Here is a 22162-nt window from a genome sequence, read left to right on the forward strand (position 1 = left end):
GCTGGGGTTGTTTAGTCTGGAGAAGAGGAGGCTCAGGGAAGACCTCATCACTCTCTACAACTACCTGAGAAGAGGTTGTAGCCAGATGGGGGTCGGTCTCTTCTCCCAGGCAAGCAGCAGCAGGACAAGAGGGCATGGTCTTAAGCTGTGCCAGGGAAGGTTTAGGTTGAATATTAGGAAGAAATTCTTTACAGAGAGAGTAATCAGACATTGGAATGGGCTGCCCAGGGAACTGATGGATTCACTGGCCCTGGAGGTATTTAAGAAGGGACTGGATGTGGCACTGAGTGCCATGGTCTAGTAACCACAGTGGTGCTGGATCAAGGGTTGACTTGATGATCTCAGAGGTCTTTTTCAATCCATCTGATTCTATGATTCTATGATTATCTTGCACTGGAAGAAAAGCCCTTCAGTATAATGAAAAGAAAGAGTTGAGTTAGCTCTGTTCTCTCATTGCCATAGGTTGGGAGTTCTGATAAGCACAGTGATACATGATACACCCCCCAAGTATCCAGGCAGGTAAAAGAGGGAATCAAATGCAAAGATAACTGAATTTAAAGAGGAGGGCAGGTTTGGCACATTGTTTTACAGCCTGATGAATATGAAGCTTTCCTGAGTGCTCAAGACCTCAGGAAGCTAGTTACTATATTTGTATATTGAAAAAAAATATATCACTTTAGATGATCTGATACTTCTCTTTCATTTTATTTTTTAGAGGATCAGTATATGATGTATTTAAGTTTGAAAATAGTCTTATTTTTCATCTGTAGGGGAAAGGTATCCCATATGGAAGATGTGGCAGTCATAAACCTGTTTGGTTTAGCTCTAGAGGAAAAGCCACCAAAGAGTTAATTTAAGATTTTAATTTCCTCTCAAAGGTCCCCTCAGATGCACATAATCCTTAATCCTCTTGCTCAGAAACTAAAATATTATAGAGGCGGGCGTTTGAAAAAAAAATTAATTATGTGCTATTAAGAGAATAATTAGGAGAGCATTTTGTCCCAAATATATATGGAAAATACTTAGCTAAAAGAAATAACAATATTTGTAATGACAGGCTTACTTTCCTCAGTCCGTGCTTCATCCATAAACCTTTTTTGTAAACACCTGCATTTACTAATAGCTGATTCACCATTCTTTGAATTTGATTGTGTCCTTCTGGGTCTTTTATATATTGTATTATGGTCTCTATGGAATGATGCTAAATTATTTTTCCCTAGCTAGAAATTCAAGATCTCAGACTTCTTTCAGAAGTATGTTTTCAGACTAAATATAGCAGTAGTAGTATCTGCTGCAGAAAAACTTGAAACATTCTCCTGTAAAAACTTTGAAAGAGTAAAGAATTCATTTTTGAGAGAAACATGCTTTTTAAAGTCACTGAATCTGAAACTGTTCTCCTCTATGGCTAATCTGACAATGAAACATTATTAAATGTTTAAATGAGGACCTCAACTATAAAAATCAAGATTTTATTGTGACAAGCAATATTTTATCTGTAAAAATAATGACAGATTTGTTATAATCCTATTCTGTTCTGTTAGTTTTCAACATATTTTACAGAAGTCATCTTCTGATATGGAAACTTCTCTCCCATTTGGTACTCCCATAAAAATATTAAGAACATGACTTATGGTACCTTAGCGTTTTTTTTTCCAGACAAAGGTATTCAAACCAACTTTGAAAAACTTAAAGCTGTCTTCATTATATATGTGCTAGCAATGCAAAATGATTTTTGTACATAATAATTGAAAATATGTAGTGGTCTTCAGCCAAGATTCTTCATGTCATGCTTCTGGTAGAATAATTAACAAGAGATCTGTCACCAGAAACTGATGTAGTGATATATGTATAATGTGGTCTTTTACTATCTCCTTCACTTCAGAAAGGTCTGGCTTCACAGTGAGACCAGTTGCTGGATACCTGTCTCCCCGTGATTTTTTAGCTGGCTTAGCATATAGAGTTTTTCACTGTACTCAGTACATACGACATGGCTCAGATCCTCTCTACACACCGGAACCGTAAGTTGCTGCATTTGCTTTAGTACTAAAAAAATAAGCTCATTAGATTCTTAAAAGACCCAACTGCATTTTGCCAATTTACCTTCCTTCAAATGTGGAAATCTTGCACCGTTGATAACACTGATGAAGGATTTGATGACGAAATCCTTCATATTGGTGAGTCAGAATTTAATTCAAAGACTTTTTTGGTGACTTTTTACAAGAATCTTGAATAACTGGGTTATGGATGTGGTGGGTCAAAAATACTGCTTGGATTATATTTCAGTGGAAAAAAGAATTTTCAACTAGAAATTTTGAAAAAAATGTTTAAAATTTTATTTTCTGTTGGACAACTAGAAAGAAGTTGTGAGAAAAAGCCCTGAATCTCCTGAAAAAACATTGCATTTAGAATTATAATTTGGACTTCTGTGTTCCCATTTTTCTCTTTTTGGGCCAGGCTCCACGGCTGAATTTCATTTCCCTTCTATTACACAGTGCAAGCAAGTCATGAGGCACTAGGCTCTCACCAAGAGAGAATATTAGATATGAAGACTGTTACAGGAACATGATAGAAATCAGAAACTTTATAATTACAACTTTAATGGGACACCATTGCAGCTTTTCCAAAACAGAATATTGCGAGTATGTATGAAATATTTTGGCATAGGGTCTTTTGATGAAAACTGGGGAAGATCAAATAACTGTATTTCTTGCCTTGTGTGTTCTGTGCACTAATAACAGAACAATACCTGTCAGTTAGATAATATGGAGGTAGTTTTACCAAAGGCATCTGCTGATCTTGTAACCCCAGGACTGACATTTTTGCAGTGAATCAGTCATCAGGCAGTTAGCATGAAATTGCAGCTGTGGTTTTGATCAGCTCAGACTACTTGAGTGTATTTGATTTTTGCCCAAATTTATACAAAGGATTTGTACATACATATTCAGCTCCAATCCTGTAATATTTGGACTCATGCCTAACTTGGATTTCATGAATTGATAGCCAAAACCACGGAGTAATGTTTTTGTATATAAAAGGTTTCATGGAACTGCATATTTAGCTTATCCAAAAACGTGCTAGCATTATTCTGGCAGGAGTCACCAGGTGGTGCTGTTAGACACTTATCTACCTTTTTCCTCAGCATCTGAACTGGGCAAAGTATTTGCTGAAATGCTCTGAGGCTAGTTTTGTATACATGTTTCTTTTGGGGAGGAGGTGGTGATCCCTGAAGGAATTCACTCACTTCTATAACCTTTGTAATTAGAGTTTTAATCTCTTAAATTTGTAGCCAAATTGCTACTATGTAAAATCCTGAAAGAAGGGCTTGGATATGTGATGCCGAACCTCTTCCAGTCTATCTAAAAATATCTGTAGATATTTCAAAAAAATAAATGATACTTAGGGAAGTACCAGGTTTTGCACCAATGATTTTTTTCTCCTGTGGCAAGCCAGTTTCAGACTGCAGTATGTACCAATGTTCAGCAAAAGAATCATGACATTTATTAACTTAGTACAAACTAGAAGAACAGTTTCATCTCCTTACAGGAGATTTAGGTATATAACTCGAACAGGATGAAAGGAAGAAATATCTTCCAAGAAACAATTAAGTGTGTCTGTGCTTTTGCTGATGTTCTCTGGTTCATTGGTTTGTGCATTTGAGAGCCCTGTAGTTTTCAGGATGCTGCTTATATTCAGAATTATGCACTGGATCATAGCTTATCCCTAGTAGTAATGGCAGCTGATTTTTTTGTAACCGTTCTGGTCTAGGTATCTGGAAAGTCACATTCTAACTGAACTATTGTTCAGTTAGAATGAAAATTTTTATTCCTTATTTGGGCTGAACTTGGTCTTAACACCACTAAATATGACTAACAGAGGAATTAAGCTGTCATCTTCTAATGATGTTATACTCTCTTCTTGCAGACTTACTTGTTCACATTAGTTAAATGATGTGGACGAAGGATCAGGAACTCCATAGGAAAAATTTGAAAATCCCTTTTAAAATATTTAGGGTTTTTTGATAGCATAGAACACATAGTAAGTGTTACCAGAAATGTAGAGTGAAATCCTGGCTTTTTTTTTAAATCAGTGACAAAACTAAATTGATTTGAGTGGGGACAGCTCTTCATCTTCTGCAGTAGCTGCAATGCCCCGAGATCTACTGGTTGATATATGGAGCCATAATGAGGTTTGCTGCAGGTCCCTGGCTGGTGAATATTACATTTCAATGATATAAACCCGGTGAAAAGACTCCCTTTGACTTCAGTGGGCTTTCCATCAGATTTAACACCCAGGCTATAGAGCTAGATACAAATTAGAGAGTTCATTTGGTTTGATCTGTATCACTATTGTATGCATTTTAAAACATTTCTTCCTGATTTTCATTATGTTTCTACTGCATTCACAAGGCTATGTAGATTTCCTCTGCTCAGCAAACTAATTTACTTCAAGAAAAATCTTTTGCTGTAAAAAGTGCATTACAAAAGTCTTATTTTCTCTGAGCAATGTGTGTGAATAAATTAAAAGAACTTAATTATTTTCTGAATAAAACAAAACAGAAGAATCAAGCTTTGTTAGTTAGGCAAAGAATTATATAGTTTAGACTATCTATAAAGGGACAGACTGGCAGGGAAGTCTTAGAGGCTCCAATCATAATCCCAAATGCTGGTTCATGTTTCTGTCTGAAAGATTTTCTGGGTTTGTTTTTTTTTTGTTTGTTTTTCATACTCTTTTTGCTTCAAGCTCCCTTCTTTATAACTGCACAAGCAGAATACCAGTTTGCCTAGTTTTAATGGAAGAATATACAAGCTAAAGGCACGAGAAAAAAATATCTTCTGCCTCCTCCTTCTCTTCCCCTTGCCAGGAGAGACAAGCTAATGGGATTAGGCTTTGTCTGTTCTCATTTTGTCTGCAAAAGTGGATGCAACAAAGACCACGTGTCCCAGGGCAGAACTGGGAATAACACATCTTTTGCTTATTTGTTTCTGGGAGTTGTGGCTTCAGTACAGGAAAACAGAGATGTAGACACTTGCTCAGGTATCAATAGCAGTGTTGCTGCTGCAGAAGCCTGCCTGCAGACAAGCATGCTTACCTGGAGCCAGGAACTTGGAGCCAGTCCCACTGGATCTTTTTTGCTTTTGTTGTTCGAACTACTGATACAAAGCTAAATATATCTGGACTGATGCAGTGTGGCATGGGTGCTCAGCAATTACTGTCGATTCTTCAGTGAAGGCAAGAGTTGGAGTTGGAGTTCTGGGCTTCCAGAGAATGGGCTTTTTGGCCCATTTCTGTGTTGGAAGATGATGGTTGGAGAAGTCATGTTCCTCTAGTGAATTGCTTGGTGCTGAGAATTCTTGGGGCATATCTGTCAGACTGCAAACTACACTTCCCAGCTGTCCTTTGTATTGTTAGCGAGGTAAGTCTTGCAGGAGATGATAGAAGAAATTGTTGTGACTGGAACTGAATTAATTAAGAAAGGATCATTAACCTGTAATGATTATCCACTCAGGTGATGCAAACCACCTTGGGAACAAAGAAATGGATACCAGCAGAGCTAACCAAATTTTCAAGTCTGAGTTCCAGTAAGAAAGGGACTGCTATCTAAGCTATGGATCTCATTGAATGAATTACTCACATATGAAGTTGGCTCAAACTTGTCACACATGACTTCAGGAAGATGCTTATCTCACCAAAAAGTGTGACTTTAACATGAGCAAATGATGCTACACATCTGTCAGTGAGGCCATTTAGACTGATAGGGAAACTTGTGTGTGATCGTCCAGTTCTGGAACTATATTTAAAAAACTTTTAGTGAGGCAGACTAGGAATACCAAAAATTTTAGTCTTCATTTGCATATTCTGAAACTATGTCTGGTGCTATCTACTTACACGTAGTTAGTGCAGACTTTTTGGTGAAGATACTGAGTAAGAAGATTTTAAGTACTATAGAAGTTGTTTTCCTGTTCATGATTTAACTGAAGTGTCAGGTTCTGTGACTTTTCAAACAAAAATAGTTTATAAAACGCAAATTGGATGATTTTGGGTAGAAGGCAGAAAACTTGATATTTTCTCCTTGCCTTTAAAACATTTGTTTACAGCTTAGGATAAAAAAAAAAGAAAAAAAGAAAAAAAAAAAAAAAGAGAAATGTCTTTGAAGAGACAAAAGCAAAGAAAATGTCAGATTGGATTTTTAAAGTGAACTTTACTACCAAGTCCATTATTTCCTGTGAACAAATGCAGCAAAACTTCCAGAATTGTTTGAGAGCTTTTGTAGATGATGCATGTGCACTTTTGTTAGGAGTTTTTTGTACACTTATGGCTATACTTTGTCATGACTAATAATCCACATACAGATGTGAACAGCAGTTCTTTCTGAAATGATTTGGGTTCCCTGCTTTTTCTTAAATCCATTTGCTGAGAAGTGGACTGCATAACAAAAGTACACAGTAATTGCAGAAGGATCTCATGACTAAATGAGAAACTAAGCACACAGAAATGTCTGTAAATATTGCTCTAAATTTCTGGGGCCAAGTGGCAAAATGTGGTGTGGAGCTCTACCCAGGTATGGAAAGGGGAATGGAGAAGAGGAAGAGGGAATATGTTGGATTTTGAACTTGATTCATGTGGAGAGAAATGCTGAAAACTGTACTTGTGAGACACTTGACTTTCTTTCCTTTGGGCAGTTCAGTCTTCATGCCACTAAGTCTGGAAGACAGTAGTGTTCAGGCTTTCCCACTCAATGTGGAAATGATGAGAAAATTACAGAACAGGTAGGGTTAAATGACGTATAACCTGTTTAACAGAAGCAAATGTGTATGTTTCTACATACATGCAGAAACCATTCACAGGGAAGAACTACTACGCTAAAAACCTTATTTCATTTTAAGACTTTTAAAGTAGGGGTCAGACACATGTTAAATGGCTTACGTTAAATTAATTATGGAATTATTATGGTATTAATTTCTGTGATGACACTCTTTTCATTTTCATTCCCTCAGGGATACGTGCCATGAGCTCTTGGGACATGTACCTCTGCTTGCTGATCCCAAGTTTGCACAGTTTTCACAAGAGATAGGACTTGCTTCACTGGGAGCATCCGATGAAGATGTTCAGAAATTAGCCACAGTGAGTCAAAACCTTTCTGTGGCATGCTCTCTTACCTGTCCTCCTCTTTGGCTGATGAAGTGATGGGCACTGGCTTATTAGAGCTGATTACATTTTCAGGTTCCAGGTGACTATGACATGACAATCACAGAGCTTTAGGTGTTTTTCCATTGCTTTTAATAGGACCAAAGCTGGTCACACTAGACAGTGAGTTTTACTTTTAAGTGCAATAACCAGCAATTTTCAGGGCTAGCTGAGATGGATTTTGTATACTTTAAGGTGCTGAAAATAAGTAGGGAAGGTAACCTGGAAAAAAAACCCCTGACCTAAACCATTTTGGTGTGTGCTCTCATCTCTGCACTGTTCATTCCTCCACAGGTGGCCACTTTGGCTCATAGCACTGGTGTTTCTGTACTCACTGTTCTGTTTTGCAGCTGTTCATTGTATTGCAGTGTGTGATGGATTTTCAGATGATAATGCATCCGTACCACTGCTCCTTTTGGAGAATACGTAGTTAATAAGCCAAGGCTGTGCAGCAGTAGATCTAGACCAAGATTAAGTGCCTCAGCCAGCAGCTGGGAGATGGATTCTATATTACGTCAAGTGAGGCACAAGCCAGTAGACAAGTGTGAACTGGAGGAGGTTGTGTGTTAAAACTTTCAGATACTACTGCAACTGGAACCTTCTTGGCCCTTGTGAGAGGGCTACTGTCAAGCCATCAGGACTCGCAGCTCCTGACCACCTGTCAGCCCTGCTGTCTTGTCATATTCCAGGAACTCATATGCAGGCAGCCCTTTGCATCATAACATAGGTTAGTGACTCCTGCTCTATACCACTCACTCTGTTTGGTTGTGTTAATTTACTATATGCTTCCTTTTGTGGATCCTGTTAAAACTAGTGCTGTAAATAATTTAATGAACTATACTGAATTAAAAGCCAGCTCCATATGTAAATATTTTATTTCCTGAAAAATTCTGTGAGATCAAGCAGAAGAATTGTTTACTTTAAAACTTATCCAGCATACTGCCGCTTTTCTCCACAAGAAGTGCAGTAGAATTTAAAGGGTTGGAAACAAAAGTGTTGAAGGTAGAGTCAAAGTAGTTTCAGTTAAACTGTAGAAGTTTTGGTGCACTGGCTTAGTAGAGACTTAGAGTCCCATCTGCTAAAAAAGGTGTTTGTACCTATTTGTTTGATTTGCAGCCCTCCAGAACAGGCCACTAAATTTAGTTATTCAAACTGTCTTCACTCCTTAGTTAGACAGACTCAATGTCTTGCTCATGGCATCTCCTCTCACATACTTCAGGGTGTTTCTAATAGATGGCTATGGAGAAGAAAGTAGTGTTTGTAGGAGGGAATCGAGAAGGTTGTGTGGCTATTTCCATGTTTGCTAGGAAAGGACTTACTACTAAGCAGACCTACCTTGACATGACATGCAGTCTCAAGACAAACTACCTAACTGACCATTGCTGTGGGTACTTCAAGGAAAATGGCATGTCCAAATATTTTACCCCAAAATAACCTTGGATGACATAGGCCTGTTGCAGAGGACAAAATTGATACTGATCTGTTTGGGTACAGATATTAATATAAAGTGACCTCTTAATATTATATAAATGCTTTTACTCCTCCCCCTCACAGAAGTTTTCCAGTTATGAGTGACTATGTCATCTGAACAATGAGCTGCTCCTGAATCACAGAGCCAAAAATAAAAGAAGACAGCTGAATCACTTTCCCTTATCACACTGAGAATTTGATATCTGAGTCAAAGTTGATTTCTCCTCTCATGCTGGAAATAGCTTTTTCAGGTGGAAGAAACATTTAGAAAGAGACTTAAGGTAACCCAGGTGGTGTTATTTTTTGTTGAAGCACAGTGAGGGGCTGTACTCTCCTGGGGCAGATGCTTAACAAATACAGAGATGTAACTTGCCCTAAAATGTGCAATATAAACAGGCAACTTAAGAGCAAGTAGAAAAAATATCTCTCAGTGGTGAGGGTGAGGAGGCCAAGAAATTCATTCAGCTGGGCACCCAATGTCACTTGAGGTGCCATTTACTACCTTTTGCAACTTTCAGTCCCGTTCCCATTCTAGATAAAAAACAGAGATGCAGCAAGCTGAGAAATGCCAGCCAAGACTCTTAACACAGAAAAGCAGTGCAGGTTCCAACAAAGCGACTTCAAAGTAAATAGAGAAACAAATGAATGGAGAGTGAGCATGCATATTAATGAGCTTGAATCAATATGCCTAAAGCAAGCTTGCCATTAGGGTGACCTCTTTCAAAAGACAGTGACATTAACATTTGAGCCATTACAGGGAGGACAATGGCTTTAGGAAGATAGGAAAACACCTCTTAGGAATTTAGACCAGAAAGAGGACAATTATTATAGGTGATTTCATAATCTTTTGTTCCATTCTGGTCTCAAAAAGATGCTGTGTATCAGCTTTGATAGATCTGCTCTTTGTCCCCATCAGTCCTGAGCTGCAAAGGAAATGTCTGATGTTTTTATCCCCACAGGGCTGACACAGTAGATGTAGAACAAGCTGGAGTCTGGTGCCTTGGGCAGAGTAGAAGTGTTTGGTAAATTGCGATTGGTTTCGTCTGTGCAGCCCCACTGAGGGCAAGAATTAAATGGGAGAGCATTGCAGAGGCCCTGGTGCTGGCCAGCTGGAGAGAGAAGGATGACTGCAGGGTATGAGGGCTGAAAAGAAAGGATACAAGTCCCTTCATCTTCTTGGAGTCTGGTAGATAGGGGAAAGGAAAAAGGAGTTGCTTTTGTTTTGTCATGAGAGTGGAATATTGAAAGAGCCAAAAGGCTATCTTTTTAGAGGTTTATGGAGAGATTCCATTTCCTTTTACGATGTTTTAGGACATGAGAAAGAGGAAAAACACAAAGGAAAAAGTGTCTGAGAGATATGTTACTGAAACAGAACAAAAGTATTTGCACACTCCACTTTTTTGCTTGTCGTGTGGTATAATGCAGTTACTGTTTGAGGAACACAATTTTACTGTGCATGTCTAGGTGCTAATTATTATCATCCTCATTACTCATGCTGTTCTCTTTGATTTTCTAAAACCACTTTTGAGCTGCTTTTTCAAGCATGTCTGGTCTTTCTGTTTTCACATAGTACAAAATAAAAAAGGCTGTCTTTTCTGCTTACCTATCAAACTATAAGCTGTAGAGAGGACTTGACACTAGGTGTTTCAACTAGTTTATATAGTATATCATTTACAACACATTTAACAGCACATAACATAAGGTTTTGTCAGGAAAATTGTACAGAAAGTACATATTGGTTTACATTTCAGTGTTACCTTGTAATTTGTGGACTTGGGAGCCAGAGAGCAGCTGTCTTTGTAAAGCTGCAAATTGATAAGCACGAACCTGCCTCTCTTGCTAATGGCAGAAATGATACCTGACTCCTGCTAAGTTGTTTCAGCACAGCTCAGGTTACTTCTTTGAGATGCGGTATGAATAGGATGTGTTTGTATAGGTAGAATTCAGTGGGGCACATTAACTGGTGGTGTTTGAGAAAAGAGGATAAGAGAGTGTCTTTGTGTGCAGTTTATCACCAAGTCTTTCCGCCCAAGAATTTGGTCATTAGGGCTTAATTAGCTGCACTAAGTTTTTTTCCAAATTGTTTCTCACTGAAAGTTACATATAAATGTTAAGTTCTTTAGAACTATAGAACTGTCACCTTTGTGTCTTTCTTGTTAATATTTGTTCTTGTATTTTAACAGCACGGGACAGTAGAAACCAAGAAATTAGTCTTGTACTTGCTGTCCTTTATGTAGAAAACCTCAACAATTGCTTCAGAATTTGAAGGAATTGTGTGTGATGAGATCTTTTAAATGCATTTCAGGCTTTTTATGACTCTAAGTGTTTTATCTGGCCTGGATGGTGACTGAGGCCAGTGGTTCATATCTACAACTGACTTGTCTGTGTATGTATCAGAAACAAAATATTTTAAAATTATACAGTGGGATAAAACCAACATTCAGAACTGCCTCTCTGGGTGGTGGTAATTCCTGTGAGTTTACTTGCCTGTCTTCCCTCAGGATCTATTTTATCTGGTCTTGTTTGCTTCATTCTAGTCCTTTTCCCATGCTGAACAACTGGCAAATAATTCAGGATAATTTTCCATTATGTTTGTTGTGATAACCAGAATGGAAGAAACAGGAGCATTGTGGATGAAGACTGAGTTGCATTTGGTAACTCTGGGAAGATACAGCTTTTGTAATCTCACTAGACAGAACTGACTGTTGCAGTCTCTCATCTTTACAAACATAAGATTAGATTTCCCAGAGGATCTAATTGGTAGTGCTAGGCCATAAGTGCAGCTTGTGAACTGGATTACTGTCTTCCTCCATGGATGAGCAAATGGAGCTGAGAAGAAAACTATGAAAGTCGGTGAGATTTTGAACATTCCAACTGTATGTCTGAAAAATCAAGGCTACTTGTGTGTTTCTTACTTATAGTTGTGAAATGATAGAGAACTAACCCCCATTGTAGGTCTATGACCAGTTCCCCTGCTGAAGCTGTTCTGACATATAAAAATACTTACATATTTCTGGTATTACAGCTCAAGAGCTGTGGCAGTCACTGAGCATATTGAAATTTTACATTCAAATATAACATTCACGCTTAGTTTTTTTTTTCTGTATCCCAGTAGCATGCCATGTCTGTGTGACAGATCCCAAGAGTGATTACAGTGAGTACCTTAAGTCCAGTGGTGACATAACTGAGTTTCTTGCAAAAGAGTTAAGTCCAGCTACACCTGTAGTTAGCGAATAAAGGAGCTACAGCACAGAGAGCTGGGAGAGAATATGACGTAAAAACTGCTAGAGTAAATTTTGATGGGCTTACAGGAGACATATGAAATTACTCTGATTTTGGCTGTGTGTCACTTAGGGAAGATGAATCAATTCCCAGGATAAAAGCTAGAATTATAAAGCTGCATTCAGGTATGATGGATCACTATAGCCAGACATTGTCCTGCTACGCAATGAGACTCAAAATACTATGATCTGTATTGTTCATCAGTAGACGGCCTGAACTATGTTTCTATTCCTGACTTTCACCAAGCAAAACCACCCATGTGCACATGTATTTGGAAATTGCCCAAGTGGAAAACCTGAAACTTAGAGAAGAAGCAGAAGAGGAGCCTGATGAAACTTTGTGGCTTTCGTAACCATTGCAAAGTCACACAGGTGTGTTTGAATCAGGAGAGAAAGATTACTTACTGATGGATTACTTTCCTTTGATTGGTGAAGTGTTGCTGGGCTCACTGACTGCTGCTCTAAAACCATTCAGAAATTTGTGGATTTGCTCTGCAAAATGTTATAACAGAATTAATAAAAAGTAATGGTTTCCATTTTTAAGGGTTTCTTTCAGCAATGCTTTTTGATAAAGTAGCTGAAGCACTGATGTGAAGTCCTTCCTACAGTATGCATAATCAAACAGATAGGTAGAAAAGATAGTACATATATCACAGAACAGGACTAAAGGGGGAGAAAACAAATTTGTGGATTTCAGGGACCAATATTGAATGTTTTAGAATACTGTGATGTTCTCCTGCGGTGCATTTTCATGGTCATCACATCAGAGATTCAAGGCACAAGAAAACACAATCTTAGCAGAAATATCTAACCAGCTTTGTAGCTCAAAGCCAAGTGGCTGTATATTACATAAAAATAAGCTAGTACTTCAGAGAAGTTACTACTAGGAGAATTTGAAGAGTTTTGTTGCTAGAATGGGAGCAAATGCGCAATGTTTTCTGCAGGAATTGTGATTGTCTGCTGAGGCCTTTGTTCTGGGTTTGGAGAGTCTGTTTCCAGGTTTGAATTCTGTCAGATTTACTGTGCTGGTCAGGCCCATGGCTGGTGCCTTGTACCCAAGTCATAAATAGCTTCTTAGGGGAGATGTAAGAACAGGATGAGCATCTCTCATTATTTTCATAGTTTTTCCAAGCTTGTGACCATTCAGAAACTTGGGAACCGAATGTGGTTTCTATGTATGTAATCAATGTGAAAGGATTTCTGTCCAGAAACAACTGTATATGTTGGAAGACACGTAGATTTTTAGTACCTGTGGTAACTTTGGCAGCAAGCTCTGTGGTTCAACTATTCATGTCTGGTGAACTATCTCCTTTTGTTGTTTTTAACCTGATTCCTACTAGGTTTTTTGTATATGAGGAGAGAACGATCAAATAATCCCTGTAGGCTTTCTATATGCCATCATGACTTGACAACACATTTTCTTGCTTAGTTCTCTCTTTTTCTGGATTGAAAACCAATAATTTGTTTAGTTATTCCTTATGCTATTGAGACGTTTTTCCTTCCCCGAACTTTCCACCTTTCCAACTAGAACTGAAAAAGAGGGAGGATATCTCAGTCACCAGTCTGTGGAGCAGGGTAAATGAGCAGTTCGAACCCTAATCTGAGTTTTGGTAAAGAGTAATATTGTGGAGTTAAGCCAGGTTTGGACGTGCTTGCTGTAGAAGTGGGAGCCTTTGGTATGGTAGGAAAAGGGAATCTAATGTTGTAGAGCTGACATGGTTTGCTGTGTAGAGATGAGAGAAATAGGCTGCACATAGGAGGGAAGTAGGATTCAATGGATCCATTGCTACTGAACGATATGAATCCCTCCAGTTTCTGATCAGCAGAAGGTACAAAGGATAGGTCAATGCAGGACGTATTAATATGAAATATAAGCATCTTGTGCTTTGTACTGTATCACTCAAAGTTAAGGAGGTGAAGGAGGATTCACCTGTTGCTGTGAGGGTGCCCGATTGGTCAGTTCAGTAACCTGCTTCTTGGAAAGGTCTCAGGTTACTCTAACAGACAAAATTTTGTGCTCACAAGTAACTAGAAATAGTGTCCTTCTATAATGTGCTTGTAACTTTGTATGCTTGGGCCCAGCCCTGTAATGAGGGAGCTCAATGCAACAGAGAACTAATTTGCCTTAATTGGGATCAGAGAAGAAATTAGAAATTTTGCTGCAGAAATAATATAGCGCCTTTTAGACAGACTATGATTTATGAAGATCAAGCCCTAAGCACTTAGAAACGCTAAAGAAAATGGCTCTATTAAAATAACAAATTACAGTCAGACACTGGATTTGCTTATACTTCTTGTAGCATTTTGTTTCCAAAAGTGGTTAGATCATAATCTTTGAGGTTACTGAACTGCGAATGTAAATTTGCATGCACACAAGTAATACATTTTGACATATAGGTTAACAAGAGAATGGTGCAAATTTCACACAGCGCTGGCTTACTAATTACATTTGTTTATTTTCGGAAGCAACTTCATTTTCATTAAGAAATTGCAGATTCTGCAGTAGTAATCTTTGCTGGTAGTTCAATAGCTCACACTCTGAATGCTTGCTCTGCTACAACAGTAATGAAAGTGAGCCTGAAAAACAGCTTTGGAAAAAATTGTGAAATTTAGGAGTGCATGCAAGTGGCTGATTTGGTGTTGGATCCAGTTGAGATAGGTTGAGGAATAGGTGAAAGGAGTCTATGAATTTTGATAGGGTTTTTTGCATATTTGTTTTTGCTTTTGACCTAGAGTAGATAATATATTAGCAAAAAGGCATAAAGTGTCTTTTATATAACATATGTAACTTGGACAAAAGAAAGTACTCATCATAAGCTTCCAGTGAACAACAATAGGACAAACGTTTTGGGTAACAACTATAAACAAAGTTTACATGCATAAAGGTTTAAATAATGGGGGCAAAAAGCAATAGAGGATAGTTTTGGAATATATTGCTACTGCTGTTCCTGACTGCCCCTGTGCTTTCACCAGTATGTAGAAGGAAAGAAATAATCCTGGGCTCTATGTTGGTATCATTCATACTGACACATTATTTGAGTCATTTGTATAAGACATGGATATTCTCTGGCAGCAGCACACAGGAGGTCAGTATGTGGTGGCTCATTTCATCCATTTCTAGGTCTTGCTTAGGATCAAGGGAATGTCTGTGCTGTGAGTGCACAGGTGGAGGAGTTGTCTTTACCTGTGCTTTCCGTGGAGCCATAGCAGTGGAGGAGTTCTGTGCAAAAAATAGCTTTGACTGCAGGTAGGGTTCTCTTGGGAGCAGCTCCCTGAATGCAGGTACCTGGTTAGCTGACTGGGACCTACAGTGGTATTGGGGTGGACCAGCTCCGGGTTCCCCATGCTCAGGGATCTGTGCGTTCTGCTGCACTGTGTGGTGCAACCATGGCTGCCATCCTGCATCCCTCACTCTCCTTTTGGGGGTCGGTGCCTATGTCAGGAGAAGAAAGCCAGGAGATTATGCATTCAGGCAGGAACCAAAACAGTTATGTGTAATCACAGAGTCACAGAATGGGTAAGGCTGAAAGGACCCACAGTGGGTCATCTGGTCCAACCTCCCTGCTCAAGCAGGATGATCCCAGAGCACATTGCACACGACTGTGTCAGGATGGATCTTTAATATCTCTGATGAGGGAGACTCTGCAACCTCTCTGGGCAATCTGTTTCAGTGCGTAGTCACCCACAGAATAAGGAAATTCTTCCTCACATTCAGATAGAACTTCTTGTCATCGGTTTCTGCCCACTGCCTCTTGTCCTGTTGCCTGGCACCATCGAACAGAGCCTGGGTCCATCCTCTTGACACCCTCCCTGCCAATACTTAGAGATGTTGATGAGGTCCCTCTCAGTTGTCTCTTCTTGAGGCTGAACAGGCCTAACTTTCTTAGCCTGGCCTCATTAGAGAGATGCTCCAGTCCCTTAATCATCTTTGTAGCCTTTCACTGGACCCTCTCCAGGAGCTCTGTGTCTCCCTCATACGGAGTAGCCCAGAACTGGACACAGTACTCTAGATGCAGCCTCACTAAAGTCCTCAAACCATTCACTATTCTTTTTATTGTCTATAATATTTCAGTAAATAATTTTGCTTCCAAAAGGGGATATTCATGCATGTAGCTACTATGCATAACCAAAATACTACCTTATGAAAAGAGCCTTCAAATACATATCTGTACAGAGCTGAAAAAATCCTAACAATGTTCACAATCGTGCAAACCACCTAAATGGTTTAAATATTGGTTCAAGTCCTGGACTTGACTCATGTGTTCAGTCTAATTCTTTCTTCCAGCATGTTCTTGGGTATTTTCTCGGTATGCAGAAATTAAAGTATGGAAGTAAGACAAAATATGGCTGGTATCCATAAAGAGCAAGGTATGCCTAGGGCCTAATTACTTAATGCAGCAACTTTGGAAGTGGTTCTTGTGCCTGTCATCATCTTTCTATCAAATGGCATCAAAGTGCTGGATGGAATATGGTCCCATAAATTTTTAATTGAGATATTTTTGGGTGATCTACCATAATAATTTTGTAAGAATGTCTTAATTATATATTTATAGGTCCAATGCTGATGCTACAGAACACGGGGGGAGGCTTTGCCTTTCCTTTCAATGAGTTTAGGTCCATGGGTGAAATACTAACCTCATTTCTATGTGTACTGTTTCGTAAAAGCTAATAGAGCTGTACACATGCATACAAAAGAGAATTTGTTGCTCTAAAATTAATGTTTATCATTTACTTGCCCAAACTGGTTATTTAGAAATATGGAGTTTGATTGAAAAAGAATTAACTCTGGAGGACACATGATTTTGCAGTTGTGTCTCTTTCTTTGTCCAAACTCAAACTTTGTCCAACTTTGCATGGTACAGCATGCAACAAATTGTTAGCTACTCCTTAGACACGGTAGGCCTTCTGAGGTTATTGTGTAAAGGTTTTTTTTTTTTGATTTATTGATGATTTTGGAAAGTTAAAGCAAATACTCTGAGCCTGAGAGCATTGTTGAAGCCAAAGAAAAGTTTACAGAGAAGGTATCAGCCTCCTTATGACAGTTAATTTTGGTTGTTTTGGTTTGATTCCAGATGTTGCTGAAGTTGTCAAGGTCAACAAAACATCAAAGTGATGACACCCTTTCAGGCATACTTTGAACAACTCCTCCACTCCGTCTTTCTGTTTATTAGGTTGCTTTTGCATCAGACAAATGGTCAGTTTAGACTGGGAAACCTTGTTTCAGTTGTTAGCCGTAAGTTTTATAAATTCTGTAACTTAGAGATCTTTCTGTAGGTCATCGCTATGGTGTTCATAAAGATGGTGTCTGCCCATAGCGCTAGATAAAGCGGTTTGAGCTCAGAGCTTTTTCAAGACATGCTGGAAAGAGTGGGTACTCACAGATTATCATTTCTTCCCCCATAAAACATATTACTCTTTTTTTTCTCCTCAGGATTTTTCTTCCCTCCCTTGAATCAGTAGGCTGTAATTGTAGTAATTATATAGCTTTACTACATAAAAGTGGCTAAGATTACAGTTTAACAAGACATTTTACATTTCTAGAATGTAAACACCTTTATAGGATTAATTTTTCAACTTTGAGTAAGCATATTAACTTATGTTCAGATCCATACTATACATCTGCAATGAATTTAGGACCTATACAAGTATAGAATTCTTGCATATCAATGGAAGCTGATCACTAATGACTGTTCCAGAGTGATCTTCACATTTGGTAAGTTACTCCTGGACCACAGCCACTGGAAATTCCTTTGTCTTTGGTACAGTGAAGAACGATGATCTCTCTGCTCACAAGTACTTGCTCAGTATAACTTTTTGCCATGTATTGCTGAATACATGTTCATGTGATTCGCTTTGAGTTTACACACTTTAGGCAAATAACTCAGTGGTGACTCAGTTGACTGTTCTGTGGTTATGACAGATTTATTTTACATGCCCTCACTGCTGAAAATCAGGGTACTGCAAGGAGATGCTCAACTGCACTTGAGAAAGATTTTGTTTGGGGCTGTGAAAAACATGTTCAATTTGGATATATTTTTAGTAGCAAAATTAATAGATATTTAAAATTCCCACAGCTACTTTTCTTCTTTGATCTGTCTGTCAACTTGACATGAATAGAACTTACACTTTTGTACTTATGCGTACTATCTTTTTTTGCTTCTTTTTTGCAAAGCAAGTTGAGCTAATGCATTAAGAGTCACAAAAGCTTTTGGGAGTCCCTTGGCATTTATGTGATTAAAAGAATATTGAATTTAAATGCTGTGTTGCTGCTGGAAACTGTGATGTTTGAAAACAAGTCTTCGCTATTAAATCAGTTTTCAGTAAATAGGTGCAAGAACCTAATTTTCTTTTAAAAATGTTTAGAAAGGATGCTGGTAATTTCTTTTGCTCTTCAGAAATAAATTTGAAATTGATATGACTGTGAAGAAATAGTGCAGTTTTTTTCCTTGAAATAAGAATTCTGAAACTTTACTGGCCAGTTGTTCCTATCTGTTCAATGTGTTTTTTGCCCACACAGGTTCAGGGCTTGCAAATGTTCTGAGATCCTTTCAGCCTTCAGGGCTTCAACTTCAGCCTTCAGCTTCAGGGCTTCTCCCTTTTCTGAAGATATGACTTTTCCTCATTAGTAGGTACATTTGGACTTCTGGAACTGATTGTGTATGCAAAAACCTCATAGTCCTCTTTGGCTAAAATGATGTGGGAGGCTCAGTGGCTCTCCTGCACCACTCCCTGCAGTGCAAGTGTCATCTGCAGTAACTGGCCTGTCAATTAGAGGGGCCACAACCTGCTCCAAGGGAATGGCATTGTGGGAAGCACCACATGAGCCTAGTGCCTTCCCCATGGGAATTCCTGTTAAGGAGGACACTGGGGGTCTTTCTCTGATCTGGCCAAGGGTAGTTACTAAAGAGGCCTTGCAGCTTGCAGTAATCAGTTCTGACAGTGGAGTGGCATAGGGCAGCGATTCAGTAAACTCCCTGCTTATAAAATGAGGATTTCTTGTACTGTGATTAGTTGCTGCACCTTTGCTTCTTGATGGATTTACTTTACCATCCTGTCAAAAGCTTCTGCCAGGATAAGTGGAAGAGAATCCTGTGTCAGTTTTCCTCTTACTCAGTTTCCTTGTGGCATTGTCAGTTTTCCCCATAAGCAGTTTCCTTCTGGCATTGCAGCACGTTCAAAAGAATGAACTTTGCCTCCTCAGTCTGAAGATGTTTTCTTGGTATTTCGTGGAGTGCTGCAACTTTATGTCTTCTTTTTGGCGTGTCCTTCTTAGCATGCTTGCTGGGGAGTGAAAGTTGGTCTTTTTAGAGAAGGAAAAACGATATTGGACCAGTGCTGAGGTCTACAGGTAACTGTGGTAAATGGATCCTGATGTCTAGGATAGGCTTCTGTAGAGATTCTGGATCTGGATGCTGGAGGAAGAAAAGTGAGTTTGTTCGTGTCTGTTCTCTGGTGTTTTTCTAAGCAATGCAATTGACAGTTTGGGACAACAGTCCTAGGATCAGTGGCCCATCGAATGAGCATGCTGTCAGGCAAGGGAGACAAATGATCTCTTGTATGTATATTTGTTTCAAGTTTTGCTCTTGTTTTGGTCATGCCTGCCTGTCAATGTTCAAGTTCCTTTACTGGAGGAGTCATACTCTCCAAGTGGTAGCGTAAGCCGCGAGGCTGAGGAGAACACTTACTGGATGGCAGCCCTTGTCCCTGTAGCCTATAAAATCAGGACTGTTCTTGCTTTGATAGGTTGTGTTAATGCCAATTCCTCACCTGTAAGAGTAGCACAACAAAGATCTGGAACACAGGAATGGCAAAGCTGTAAAGACAGGGCCTGCTTGCAGCCTGTGAATTGTGAAGGATCGTAACAAACCAAGTGTGTCATATAAGCAGCACGGACTGAAGACTGTGGTTGGACAGCAGTGACACGTGTTTACTCAGTGGGGTTTTTTTGGTGGTTGTTTTTGTTTTGGTTTGTTTGTTTTTGTTTTGGGGTTTTCCTTTTGTTTTTGTTTCGGTTTGGTTTCCTTTTTTTAGTTTGACTTTCAGAGGACCCCATCTCTTGGAGGTCCCAGCTATCATGTCAAAAAACCTCACTGTCCCTATTACATTACCTGTGTGAAATCTCTGGATGGCTGAAATTTGAAGCAACAGCTTTAAAAAGAAATGAGCAAATACTCACTTAGCTAAAATATAGGGAGTGCTGAACGTGAATTTATGTTATTTGCAGTAAAATAAAGTGGAAAGGGAATGGCTCCTTATTGCACATTATTTTTTCTTCATAACTCCACATGAAATTAATAAACCTTAAACCCCTAGGTTTTAGAAGTTGTTCAAGAGAAGAGTCAAATGAGATAGAGAAGGGGAAATAGGAAGGGCAAAGCACTAGGGCTTCAGTGCCTAATGTTTAACAAATGACCCCTAAGTAGCAATTTCAATGGTCTTGTCTCTGTAGCTGCATATTAAGATTCAACACTACTAGTTAATTATGTTGGAAAAGCTAGAAGCTCTTCCTCTGGCCATGTTGAGCAAGTTGAGGCAAGTGCTCTTTTTGGGGCATTGATTTTTTGCACCACCTCTGTGACTGCTAGCTTTGGTGGGAGGGAATTTGCTGCCTTGCCAGGAAACACAACCTTTTATACAGAAAGACTTTCTGTGTAAGTGTTGAGATTCCTGATTCTGCACCTCCAAAGGTTTCCAAGGTTTTCAACTGAGATAAAATGAGAAGGCTGGACAGACATCATCTTTGTGCAGAGAAAACCTAAATTCAGATTATTTTGAAGTAATTCAGACATGGAGTGGGATATCCAGTGACTTCAACTATGTGGAAGCTAACTTCTTTTGGAAGGAGATTAGCAGAAAATCCCAAAAATGCTTCATCCTCCACTCTGCTTGCACTTCAGAGTAGCAAGAGGGCCTCCTTCATGTGAGAATGAACAACAACAGAAAGACACATTCTCTCAGGAGACACATTAGTGTTAGTAGGGCTGTCCTTCAGATCTTGTTCCAGAGTTCTATTGCACCTGCAAGGTTGGCAGCTGCCATAGACATTGTCTTGGCTTGGCTGGACTCCCCAGTGTTGGAGGTATAGAGTTACCTTCTTACTGATACTCTTGTCGCATTGTGTTGCTTGAGGTACACTTTTGCTTCCTCACAAACTCGTGATGATAATTTTATTTGGTATACCATTATGAGTTTTTCTCCAGTAACTCCTGAATAAAGAAACATAATTTCAAAGTATTCCCAAGGGCTTAAGCCCCCCTGTGCTCACTGTAGGCCTTGCTTCCTCTGAGTATGTCAAGCCTCTGCATTAGAGGAATTTGCATGTAGGGATGCTGTGTGCTGTGGGTGTCAACAGAAATTCGAAGGCTGGTGTGTATCTATACCCCAGTGCTCTAATGAGCAGCACCACATCTGCTCAAATGTCTGTTTATAAAGAGATTGTTCCAAGCATTCACCCTTAGTGAAAGGTCTTAATGCAAAGCAGACAGATGAGGGAAAAAAGGATAATATTGTTAAATATATTCACTTTGAAAACCCCAAAGGAAACCTCATTTCGCTAAGCCTAAATGTATTTCAAAGTGGCAGACTAAACAAAACAGTTTAAGAAGGTAACTCTGAAAAATTAAACTTTGTTTTCTTATTTAGAAATGCTGTTGGCTGTGAATAGGGTCACTGCCTTTGTTGGAGGTAGGTGAATCATCTGTAATGAGACTTAGCTATTGAATTTTACTTCTTTTCTGCTTTTGATCTATTCACAAGCTCATCATGAGATTTATTTGTTGTTCAAAAATCTCCCTGCATTTCTACTCAATAATGTTCCCGCATGAATAGCTGTCAAATAGCCGGTATTGCTTGATGTCTGGACTCTTAACACTGGGCTGTATTGGCTAGTTGCCTGGGTTACCTGTGTTACATCTATCTGTTTCTTGTAGTGGAGCATTCCTGATACTAGTCAACAGACTGTGAATTTTGAATAATCCAGTCAAATGTGAAATGCCAGCTGGTTTTTTTTTTGGAGACTATTGATGTCTTTGAGATTGAAAAATAAGCAACTATTCAAAAATTTATTTGCACCAGCTCTGAATGAAGAAAGAAAGCACAAATGAGAGTCACAGATATTTCTGAGTCAACAGTTGCTTGAAATTTGAGCAACTTTTGTAGGGGGAAAGAAAGCGCCTTTATTCCATTAAGCCTTAGGACTAACTTCTAATAATAGGAGTTAGTTAGAA

The 22162-nt window shown here is 39.0% G+C and overlaps 1 protein-coding gene across 3 annotated transcripts in view; it reads left to right on the plus strand.

The window, feature by feature from the left end:
- The window catches only part of TPH2 (tryptophan hydroxylase 2), an 84873-nt gene that overhangs the window by 15332 nt on the left and 47379 nt on the right, over positions 1 to 22162 (plus strand). For 2 of the 3 annotated variants that reach the window (XM_027889088.1, XM_027889089.1), the window contains exons 7-8: positions 1883 to 2018; positions 6996 to 7122. In XM_027889088.1, the coding sequence (XP_027744889.1) occupies positions 1883 to 2018; positions 6996 to 7122 (263 nt within the window). Of the gene's footprint in view, positions 1 to 1882; positions 2019 to 6995; positions 7123 to 17008; positions 17211 to 22162 lie in introns of those variants that run through there. The other variant, XM_027889090.1, reaches the window with a different exon arrangement.

The sequence above is a fragment of the Empidonax traillii genome, unplaced genomic scaffold (assembly GCF_003031625.1).
Source record: "Empidonax traillii isolate 1590-97213 ecotype Southwest subspecies unplaced genomic scaffold, ASM303162v1 scaffold252:size1141739, whole genome shotgun sequence".
Classification (NCBI taxonomy): Eukaryota; Metazoa; Chordata; class Aves; order Passeriformes; family Tyrannidae; genus Empidonax; species Empidonax traillii.